Source organism: Oratosquilla oratoria, chromosome 37 (assembly GCF_046742065.1).
Source record: "Oratosquilla oratoria isolate Oo_2021 chromosome 37, ASM4674206v1, whole genome shotgun sequence".
NCBI lineage: Eukaryota > Metazoa > Arthropoda > Malacostraca > Stomatopoda > Squillidae > Oratosquilla > Oratosquilla oratoria.
The window spans coordinates 18,279,288-18,291,677 of record NC_134813.1 but is presented as its reverse complement, the minus strand read 5'-3'; the positions used below and the strand labels follow the sequence as shown (position 1 = coordinate 18,291,677).

At 39.3% G+C, this 12,390-nt stretch overlaps 1 protein-coding gene across 5 annotated transcripts in view; it reads right to left on the bottom strand.

Annotated features, from left to right (window-relative positions):
• Positions 1-11,819, bottom strand: part of pds5 (cohesin associated factor B pds5) — a 78,647-nt gene extending 66,828 nt beyond the window's left edge. Inside the window, exons 1-4 of one of the 5 annotated variants that reach the window (XM_076175277.1) lie at positions 11,647-11,819; positions 3,508-3,810; positions 3,143-3,327; positions 1,022-1,229 (exon numbers count right to left, since the gene is read on the bottom strand). In XM_076175277.1, coding sequence (XP_076031392.1) covers positions 1,022-1,229; positions 3,143-3,327; positions 3,508-3,801 — 687 coding nt within the window. In that variant the 5' untranslated portion in view covers positions 3,802-3,810; positions 11,647-11,819. Of the gene's footprint in view, positions 1-1,021; positions 1,230-3,142; positions 3,328-3,507; positions 3,811-5,300; positions 5,587-11,178; positions 11,566-11,646 lie in introns of those variants that run through there. The other 4 variants (XM_076175279.1, XM_076175280.1, XM_076175276.1 and 1 more) reach the window with 4 other exon arrangements.
• Between the last annotated feature and the right edge of the window lie 571 nt (positions 11,820-12,390).

Below are 12,390 nucleotides of genomic sequence, written 5' to 3'. Positions count from 1 at the left end.
AAACTCAGTCCCATCCAGCTGTATGCTACTGCTGTTTATGGCTACATTGCTTTTGTCCCTTTATTTTTTTCTTTCTTCCCTGGCCACCAGCAATATGCAGGTGGCACCTATCCCCAGGAGAGGCTTCAGTCGCCTGGAAAGGGTGTTAGGAGATAGGGTTGATAAAAGAGTATTGGGCTGGTTTGGACGAGAATGAATGAAGGAAGATTAGTAACAGAGGTGTGGTAGGCAGAGGTGGAAGGAGTGAACATGAAGGGGCGATCAAGGATGAGATAGATGGATGGGGTAAAAGGGGCATTGGGAAAGAGGGGAATGTCTGTTGAGGAAAGATGGGAGAAGACACAAGATAGGGGTGAATGGAGAATGTTTGTGTATGGACGATGCTGTCATGCATGAAAAGACGTGGATGGGGGGTGGGGGTGAGGGAGTATGTGTGGAAAAATAATTTGACACAGTCCAAAGGGGTTTCTCCCTGTCTTCTCTTTTTCTGCATTAAGGGACAGAGAGGGAGGTCACCGATTTAATGAAGCAGCCTTGCTGTGGATATGTGGTGTCTCGTGACACCATTTCTGACCTAGGGCAGTGGGTGAGATGCAGGGATGACCCGTCAACCAGGAGGAACCAAGATAAGAGAGAGGGGTATGAATGGGTGTGGTATCTGGGGATGGAATGGGTGGGAGTGGTTCCTATGCCTTTGTCTTTAGGCTACCTCCCTTGTAAGGAGGAAAAAAGCCTTTGGTATATGCTGTGCTTGTGTTATATGGTGAAAAGATTGGGGTGGGTTTGCGGACTCTTTAAATTTACATATAATTTTTTGTGATGAAAATTCCAAATACCACTGCACACCAAACTACAAAAGCCACAATACAATTTATTAATTCTTTCTTGTTATCATTTTTTCTAACATCACAAATTCATGAAGACCAAATCAATAAATGAATTCACATCACAAATTCATGAAGACCAAATCAATAAATGAATTCAAACAAGTTTTCTTCACATTAAGGATCTAGTCACTTACCGCCTGTATGTAAGGTTCCAAAGTGTCAGAACACTTGACCACCAGGTCCTTGGCCAACTGATATGCATTCTTGCGCTGTGACTTGGCTGGCTCCAGAACATTGGAAAGAATTATATCTAAAAGGTCATTGGAAACTACATCACTCTCATTGATAAGAGGACACAGAACATCCAACATGAAAGACTTCACCTTACCGCTATGTTCATCACTGCAAAAAACAGAAACAGATCTTTGTATTTATACATTTCTTGGGTTGCATTATCAAATGGTTGATACAAGGTCAAAAATGACATCTATTCCAAAAGTAATTGCAGGTGCACTATATACATATACCAAAAAGTCTTTATGCCCTTATAAGGAGGGTGGCTAAGTCAAAACATACACCCATCCAAAAACCCGATTATTGTCCATCTTGAATTCAATGCCCATTTTACCCCAAACATCCACTTCATTCTTGGTCTATCTCTAAAGTTCCCTCTATTCATTCCTCCTCTTCACCCTCTTTTTCACTCATCTCTGTTTACTCATTCAAGCACTGTCATCAATGCTATCTTCCACTCTCTCTCTCTCTCTACCCCAATACTCTCTCCACCTCACCTCTAAATTTCTCAATTTATCCATCAGCTTACCCCCCCTTCTACTTCTTAAGCACTTTATCTCAAACATATACATACATACACCAAGGCTTTCCCCCTTACAAGGGAGGTAGCCAAAAAGAAAAAGGCATAAAAATCATTCCCACCCATTCCATCCCTGAATACACTCCACACCCCTCCACCCTCCCTCTTATCTTAGCACCTCCCAGATGATGGGTCATCCCTGCACCTTGTCCACTGCCCTGGGTCAAAAGCAGTGTCGCAAGACAGCACATCCACAGCAAGGCCGCTTCATTAAATCGGCGACCCCCCCTCTCTGTCCACCCATGCAGAAAAGGAGAAATCCCTTCGGGCTGCGTCAAATTTTGCTCACACATACTACCTCACCCCCCATCCCCCCGCCCATTCCACCTCATGCATCACATCATCCATATACAACCATTCTCCATTAACCCCTGTCTTCTGTCCTCTCAAACACATTAGGACATATTTTTTCTGCCTTCTTCAAATTCAAAATATCCTCTCCATACAGTGGTGTGAGCTCAATCACACCCTTGTACAGTCTTCTATTTACATCTATCATGATATTTATTTCTCAACACTTTTCATCCCCCCCCCAACATTTACTTCCTTCCCTTACTCTGTAATTCACCTCCACCCCCATTCTTCCACTTCCTGCTGCATGTGATCCACCATACTTAAAGCTCTCCACCTCCTTAAGCCCCTTACCCATTAAAATTACCTCCAATCCACCTCCTCCATCACCTCTTGTACATTTATCCCCTTACATTTACTTCCATTGTCCTATTCTCACATACACTTCCAAAATGTGCCACCACTTCAGTCTCTGACAATTACTAATGCAGCGTTATCTGCAAAGAACTAGTTCACTTTCCGCTTCCCTTCAATTAGATATTACCAATCAAACTTTGTACCACAACCAAAAGGAAGACACATGCACACACAGAAAGAATGGAAAATGAAGATAAAAACAAAAACGAGGCTTTGAAAAAATAAGTGAAAGAACAAATAGAAGTGGTGGCCAAGAAAGTTGGAGTAACAATGTGAGAGAGAGAGAGAGAGAGAGAGAGAGAGAGAGAGAGAGAGAGAGAGAGAGAGAGAGAGAGGGGGGGAGAGAGGGGGGGAGAGAGGGGAGGGAGAGAGGGAGGGAGGGAGGGAGGGAGGGAGGGAGGGAGGAAGGGAGAGAGAGAGAGAGAGAGAGGAGAGAGAGAGAGAGAGAGAGAGAGAGAGAGAGAGAGAGAGAGAGAGAGAGTGGGGGAGAGAGAGAGAGGGGAGAGAGAGAGGGGAGAGAGAGAGAGAGAGAGAGAGAGAGAGAGAGAGAGAGAGAGAGAGAGAGAGAGAGAGAGAGAGAGAGAGAGAGAGAGAGAGAGAGAGAGAGAGAGAGAGAGAGAGAGAGAGAGAGAGAGAGAGAGAGAGAGAGAGAGAGAGAGAGAGAGAGAGAGAGAGAGAGAGAGAGAGAGAGAGAGAGAGAGGGCAACTATAAAAAAAAAAGATAGTTACTTACTTGACTATGTTAAACATAAGCTTGAAAAGTTTACAGAAAATTGTCTGGCAGTCTTCCAATTCAAAACACATGTTAAAAGACTTAACATAAGCTAAGTTCTCCAGCAGGTAAAAGTAGCGTTTGAATGCCGGGTCTTTTGGGTCCTTTAGACCACCAAGTTGTTTGATAAGAAACATGAAAATAGTCTGAAATGGAAAGAATAATTAAATAAAACCTAAATAAGCTCATGGTTGTAACATACCAAAGTAGTCACAATCCCTGGCATATGCTCCCAATCGATGAGGAAAATCCTTACAAATGATCAAAAGCTAATAATAAATTACTAAAACACATCAAAGACAAAAATCCATTCTTAATCAATTTACCTTGACTTGGGTGGGATCCTTGTATGGAGCCTCTGGGGCATACACACGGAGAATGTCAGCTATGCAGCAGGCGATGAGGAGCTGCACATCCCGACTAGCATATGACAAAAAGAAGTCATCTGCAATGTGCATGGCCAGTGGAATGTATTCCTGGTAGGCACCATCATCTTGTCCCATAGACTGAAGTGTATGGGCCAATGTCTTCAGGCGACGGATCATTTCATCTGGCCCCAAATCCTCCGTCACCTCTCGGCATCCCGGAGGATAAATAATAGTAAGCGTGTTCCGGGCCATCCCGAGAAGCTGTGGAGGGTAAATGGTATAAATTAGTTATATTTCAAATGATTCTCAAGATCAACTGTTGATAAAATGTAGCATCTAATGCAGTAGGCCATAACTTTTGTATTCACTAGTTTCTAAAATAATACAAGCCAAATGTGTGAATCAACTGAGTGTGAATTTCTATGTTTTCAAAACTAATTCTTAGGTTATGCCATGGGGCTTGTCCATACACCCCATTTCACTCCACAACATGCCACACTCAAAATTGTCCAACTTAACATACTTTTTATGAATGCATATTGGAAACACAAATTAGGAAATTAGGGCAGTACTAAATGGATCTGTAGCATTAAAAGCAATAATATAAACCCGATTGAAAAGTTAATAAAGAAATAATAAATATAAATAAATCCTACAACACACCTTTGTTCTTCAAGGTTTCCAAATAATTCTTCCCTGTAAGGGAGCCAAAGATTTATTATGCACATACACACATATACCAAGGGCTTTTTCCCCTTTACAAGGGAGGTAGTCAAAGTCAAGGGCATAAATCCACTCACATCCATTTCATCCCCACATACTCCACCCCCATTCACCACCCCTCACTCTTATCTTGGCTCCTCCTGGATGACAGGTCATTCCTGCATCTCACCCACTGCCCTGGGTCAGAAGCAATGAGGCAAGACACACAACATCCACAGCAAGGCTACTTCATTTAATCAGCAACACCCCCTCCATCCCCTCATGAAGAAAAAGAGAAGATGGGGAGAAATCCCTTCGGGCCGCATCAAAATATCATTCACACATACTCCCTCACCCCCCATCACCCACTCACTCCCTTCCATACATCACTGCATCATCCATACACAACCATTTTCCCCAACCACTCACCCCATCTTCTGTCTTCTCCCATCCTTCCTCAACAGACATTCCCCTCTTACCCCATCCATTCATCTCATCCTTGGTCGGCCCTTCATGTTCGCTCCCTCCACTTCTGCTTTCCACACCTCTTTTACTAGTCTTTCTTCACTCACTCTTTCCATGTGTCCAAACCATCATAATACTCTTTCATCAACCCTATCTCCCAGCTCCCTTTCCATTCCTTCTCTCCTCCTTACCTCTTCATTCCTCACTCTATCCAGCCTAGTAACCCCTACCATACTTCTCAGGCATTTCATCTCAAACATATTTAACCTCCCCTCTTATGTTCCATGTTTCAGCCCCATACAGTGCTGTCAGCACAATTGCCCCTTCATACAATCTCCCCTTAGCATCCATTCCTAAATGCACATAAAAAACTAATATCACAAACTATGCCACCTTCAATAAGGATGTTCCTATGAACTCCTTCCTCAATAAGGATTATCTATCATTTTACTTTAGCTGCTGCTTGGCTATTCCACCTCTGTCCTCCTCTTTCAGTAAAGAAAAAGCTACTAGGTTACTTTGGGTACAATGCACAAGATTATGTTACAAAAACACATCAAGATGATATGCACAATAAGAATTACCATCATGAAGTGGCTCTTCTAAGATGTACAGTGTTTTCACAATCCATACTGGTCTCAGTAAGGTATATATGACAGCAGACTCCATTTATTGTATAGAAGCAGGAAATCACTACCCCTATGGATCCTATCCATACGATAGACACATGCTATACAACTCAATACAAATTCCTTAAATAATATTAAGGAGGGTCAGACCATTTTTCAATTTTATTTTGTCTAGAAATGTTTAATGTATGGGAAATATGTTTCAAGATACCAAAGTTTGAAAAATACCATCTGACCGGGGGGGGCAGTAAAATGACCCTTGTTATTCCTGCTTTATGGCTACTTTTACATTGATAATCCCATTATTACCTGATGGAGACATTTGACAATAAGAACATAAGAAATAAAGGAGACTGCAAAAGACCATAAGGCCTACACTAGGCAGCTCCGTATCCATCACCACCTGTCATCCCCATCCATAAAATTGTCTAATCGTTTTTTAAAACAATTGATGGTTTCAGCAATCCTTGAACTGGGGTATACAAGAAGGTAAATTGAAAGAGGCTGTGGCACTCTAATCTTCAAAAAATGAGCATGTCACCCGAACCCCCTCTGTACACTTTGACGGGTTATAAATCAAAACTAAAAATTTTACAATAAAAAAATATCTAAAAAATCTACTTGTTTTATTCCCTTCAAAATTGGCAAATCTGTTCGTTTCGTAGTCTAACTCTATGAAAGCAATTTTAAATACTTGCATTATATGAATGGAAAGAATAAACAAACTACCATGAAGTTCTAAAACCATCTTTGAAACATTCCACAGGAAGCAAATCCATTACAAAGGCAAAAGGGGAGAAAGGCTTGGGAGGGTTGACAAAAGACAACTTGTCACCCGACAATATCTGCAGGACTATGGAAGAGACACATGGACTGCCGCAGAACATTACAATGGCCTTTTACTATATGGATAAAGATATGATGAAAAAAAAAATTATAGAAACCCTGCCCCTCCAACACTAGAATATGCATCAACAGCATGGTCCCCACACAGTGATGGGTATAATCAGGATCAAGAAAATACAAAGCCAACCTAACTGTTTTCCAGCCTTACAGATAAGTCATATGAGGAGAGACTTATAGATCTGTGGCTACCAACATTGAATGCTCAAAGTGAAAGAGGTAATGTGATAATAGTATTCAGGTCGCTGAAGAGGATACATTACTGTGAGAGATGAGATCTTTTGATTTGGGATAGGTGGGCTTTAAAAGGTCACAAGAAGAAATGAAAAAAATGCTAAATGTCTAAAGAATGTGAAGATATAGTTTCCCACATGGATGCATAAATACTTGGGAGTAACTTAGGTGATATAGCCCATGCTGAAACAATCCATGAATTCAAATCCAAGAATAATAATTAATTGGAAAATAAGAAACGATACATGAATTTGGAGCTAAGTATGACAAACTGGAGTGTAAGAGACAGGACCCCCCTAACATGTACTGCTCCTTTCCTGTATACTGCAATTTGGTCAAAGAAAAGGGGAAGAAAACACACAAACACACACTGGATACTAAAAGAATGTACAGTAAACCCTCGATATAATGGATGATATGGGGACAGGGGTCTGTCGTTATACCCAAAGATCCGTTATATCCGATGGAAATACCAGACAGATCCATTATATCCCTAATTTTGTCCAGTATTAGAAATTAGTAGGATTAAGAATTACAGTAAACCCTCAATATAACAGATGATATGGGGCCAGGAGTCCATCATTATATCCAAAGATCTGTTATAACCGAGGATCCCTCGCTATAACGGATTTTCATCCGTTATAGTGGGGGTTTGTCAGGTCAGATTTTTTGTCTGTTATATCCGATATATCAAGGGTTTACCATATAGATGAACTAATGGACACAATATATAAGATAATAGATTGCTCACTCAAAGAGAGATACTGCACGACTGGAAAAATGCCAATATTGTGCCAATATATAAAGGAGATAAGGAAGACACAACAAACTATAGACCAGTCTCCCTTACAAGCACAATAGCTAAAATATGTGAAAAAGTCATCAAAAGTAGATGGACTAAACATCTGGAAGAGAACAATACACTAAATCCAAAACAATTTGGTTTTAGACAAGGAAGATCACATGCCAAACTTCATTTGTTTTTATTCAAGGTTAATAGATATAATGCAAGAAAGGGATGGATTGGCAGATTGTGCTTTCTATGATTTACAAAAGGCATTTGATAAAAGTACCACACAAAATAAAACTATTAAGAAAACTCGAAACAAATAGCAACTGCTCCCCTCCATCTATTACTTTAAGTCAATGACACATACTGTCCCACACTAATACAATACAAACAAGTCCAGTGAGATCTATGGGAGACTCCAAGTACCACTGCTATAAAGCTGTCAGTTTCCATTTAGTGACAATTAATCAATCAATCCATTATCCTTGGTTTCTTTTGCAATTAACCTGTTGCCTCCACGTATCCTGCTACAGCCAGCCTCCTGGCAGGTCCACAAGCCACCAGCGCAAATACTACCTACTGTTTTTAAATATAATATCTGGCTGCAACATCAACTGTATATCGACACTCAGAAACCATTGCCCCCCCCCCCCCAAGGTGAAGGTAATACGGAACCTATGCTTGGAGGCACACAGCTACAGCCAAAGCCGTCATCTTTGCCTTATGTACTTTGGGGATTGTTAGGGCAGGGTACAGTCACTAATGGAAATGGGAATCAGAAGAGTGTGTAGGATTTGAACCCAAAATTAAGTGAAAGCATGACTATCACACTTTCAATTACGCCACCAACACACTAACAGAGCTGCACAATATATACTATGCAAGCACCCTCAAATCCTTCACATCATACAAATACAGCTCACCATGCACACCATAAAAACAACTTCAACAGCCCTCTATTCTAATATCTATGGCCTATCAAGAGTAACCCACAAGACATCCATACAAAATAAAAACATGTGACAACCAAATTCTATACTTCACCACTCCCTCACAAATCAGTCTAACAGAAAGATCACTCCCAAGACAACATGCACTGGCTTTCCTACATTCCTGTCACCATCCTTCACTGAAACAATAACAACAGAGAAATGGTTTACAAGCCAATACATCCCTAGGATACAATCACACTATTGACCCAGGTCTTTCTTGCAGGAGACCTATGGCTTCCAGGTAACCAGCAACAGCAACAGTGGCCCCTATGAGTCACTAGAGGAAGAAACATTGTGTTGCTGTCTGAGTTTAGCTAGTGTAAAGGCACAGAGGTATTCTGTCTTATGTGTGATGGTTGCAGCAGGAGCAGCTTGTTCCTGTAGCCAGGCCTATTCTGTGCTAGTACTTAGAGCAGGATCATAATTTGAATACAACCATGCTAATGTGGTTCTTGCTTATCTGTGATTGTCTGGGAGGTTTGAGGGTGTTGGGATTTTGGAGGCTTAAAGAGATTGGTGTTTTTTGTTTTGTTTTGTTTTTTCAATCTGAACATGAATGTTTTGGTGTGGATGTAATGTGTGGTACAGGAAGGGCAATCACCACCACACAGTGGACAACATGATTTTATACTATGCTGTCCTTCATCCACTTTACTCAGATCAACAAAATCTCTACATCAGTGACTTATGGGTACAATGACTAGTCACTTTTCTTGGGTTCATGGACTTCCTGCATGATAAAACCAAGGTAATGGATTGATTAACTGATTTGAATTCATAGATCAAAACCACTACCAAAGTTAGTACACAAAAGCATGGAAAACAATTACTTCACCCTTAGCTTCAATTCCTAACAAAGCTATGCAGGAGTGACATTCTATTCATTCCAACTGCTACCAGACAACTTTGTTCTAACAAGAACACCCCCACCTAATCAAAGGGTCAAAACTTTTGTGAAATTGAAGGAAGCACCCCCATGACAATAGAGCTCAAAAAGCAGTGAATCTAATGTGGAGGGGGACCACAAAATAACAGCAATGTCACCTCAGAAACCCAGCAACCGCCATGACGCTTTCATAATTTCTATGGGAATAAATTTTGAACTGTTGTCAGTGCTAGTGAGTCTGTTTGTCACCTACAAGCAGGTGAAGAACAGACGCATGTCAGCCCTCATTATGTGAAAAAGTTATCAAAGGTGATACGTCCCACTTCTGAAACAGAGTGCCAGCCCATCAGTTCATCTTTGGATGGAACTGAGCATGCTCATGGGTTTCAAGGATGGACAGCAAGGAGGCAATTCTCTCAGCCATCTTGCAAGACCACCTCCGACATATCTATTGTTGGTTCCTGAAAAGAGATTGCCCAGTACAAAAAGAACGAGTCTTGACCCTTTCTAAACTGAGAGTTGTTGTTATGGAATGTAGTTGACCTTCACCCAGCACACTGGCCTCATGAGTCGTACTTTTGCCAGCATATTTTTAAAAATGCAAACCTATACAATATAGGAATAGAATATTAAATAATAACCTTATAAATTATAATACATCAACATAATGTTATTCTTGATGGAAATTAATACCAGAAAAAAATTACTAAAAGCTATACATAAAGAAACATAGCCGTTTCAGCTGCTTGAGACACCATCTTTGTTTCGGTAGATGCAGAGGTCAAAGAAATTAAAGTATGATAAATTCATCTATTCTAACCTAACCTACCTGCCTACCCTAATCTGCATTTTCTAATTCCGTACTTGTAATTCCATAGCTCATCTGGGTTGTCATCTTCAACCTCCAAATCTACCAAAACAGAGATGGCATCTAAAGGAGTCAACATGACATTACATTGATATATCATAATTTACAAAATTAATATTTAACTTTATAATGCTATATTGCGTAGGAGTGCACTTCTGAAATAAATACCTTTTTGCCTTACTTTACAGTACTGCAAAGCTTCATAATCCTATTAACCAATATATTACATTTTCCTCTCCTGTAGGCAAGATTTTTTCCGAGATTTATTACTTCACTAAATCTATTTTTAATAGATAATCACAGTTTTTGTGACTAGTAATCTTGTATTTGCATGCATTAAGGTACAAATTTACCTCTATCTATAAAAGGATATACTCCTTAAAATAATTTCATTATAGAGAAAGTGATTGTGAGGCTACGCATTTTGTAACTAAACCATTTTTTTCTCTCCACAGCTTTCTATATCATATGTTCACCCACTGACTCCAAGGTTTAGCCATTACGATAATACTGCCAATGCTAAAAAAAATTAAATAACGAAATAAATAAAAAACTTAATAAAAATAAAATAAAATATCCAGCATTGGGCCTACTCAGCTACTGCAATGAAAGGACATGGATTTTGTCCACCTTAAAGTCAAGTGTTGTTTTGAATTTCCTTTTATTTTTATTTACAAAATACTAAGGTTTATAATGGAAATACCAGAATGGGTTTTATAGTTTTGGATTTTTTTTTATGCAGTGTATAGGAGAAACCAGAAAAGTCTGTGTGAAGTAGCATCACTTTTGTCTAAAAAATAAACAAGACCCAAAAGTTTCAGAATGAATGAGTTATTACAGATGAATACAATTATTTTAACCAGAAACAGATGAAGATGGCTTATACCTAATCATTGAAATCAACCAAATCGGTTCGAAAGCGAGATATGCCTACGGAGTATGACAATATTGCTCTAATTTCATAATCGTGAGTACCATATTTACTCCTATTTCTGACCATGAATGCTTATATAATCCTACGTTTACTGTTTGTTTCTTTGGGCAATACGCTGACCGTATTGCGTAAAACCCCATAAAAGAGTGAAAGAATAATTTGGTGATTTATTGCTACAGCTATATGATTTTGTAAAGTCGAGAACATGGAGAGCTGGTCACGGCACCTTGTTGAACTCGTCTGTAGCTTTACAGGTAGAACGCTTGGAGTGATTTTCCAAAATTCTTATAATTTTGTCTTACTCGTTCGATAGCCCCTTCCTACGTATAATGGGGCATAAGATCTTGTCTTCCAAATTTCGCAATTCATGGAAAATTCAAGTCTTCAACTTGTTCGTAGCGGTCCAATACAAGGAAGTGTTCTATAGATCTCAAATGAGGTATACATCCGTTACTTGCTTAAGGTACGCTAGGGCCAAGTACATTCCGTGACCAGGTCACCCTTGCCTTCACCTAATAAACTTTTTGATTAAACGACACAAACAAATAGTCATGTTAAGAAAGTCCGGAAACAGTCAACACAAAACATAGTGGTCACTGCTCCTGCACTCGCTAGCAACAGTTGTAAAAATTTTCTTCAAGAGATGGCTCTGACCACAAGTGTCACAAATTCAATTTTGCTTAATTCCGCTTACCTGTTTAGCTTGAGATATAATGCCGTTTCATTCGTAAATATAATTACTACTGGCCTGACATGCCAGGATGCATTTTACCACACTATTGGCAAAGATTTCTACGTAAAATATAACAAACTTCAGCAAATATGGCGGGAAAACGTGAACACCAGCCGCTCCTTTCTTTACAACTACACAGGCTTACAACAGATGGCGTTAGTGAATGTGCGGCGAAATTGGAGGATTTTTAGTGCATTTTTTGACTAGATTTGTGTATGTACGTTATTTACTCTTATATATCCGCTATCATTATGCTCCAACATGCACCATCTATAACCTAAATATCATAAGAATTTGTAATACCTCTTAGTTTAAATGTGTTCAAATAACTACTCGCGAATAATTATTGATAAACAGAAAATTTAGTTTATCTTGTCACCAAAAGATGGCTCTTACATTTGTCTGCGAAATTTGAATATCATAAACTTTACTTAATAAGGCTGAATAAAATACTACAATATATATTTTTTCTAATCCAAGTAATGAATTTCATGGAGGATAATATTTCATAATTTTCTGGAAGAGTTGAAAGATAAACATTCAAGTTAATCAGTTATATAGAGATGTATTTACTTACACTATACCTACCATTAGGTCTTGTTTTTGGTATGAAGTTATCTCAATTAACCCATTCTATATTGAGAGGTAATTTTTCTTTAATGATTACCACCAAACTATTTCAAACATTCCCATGTTCTTCAGTAT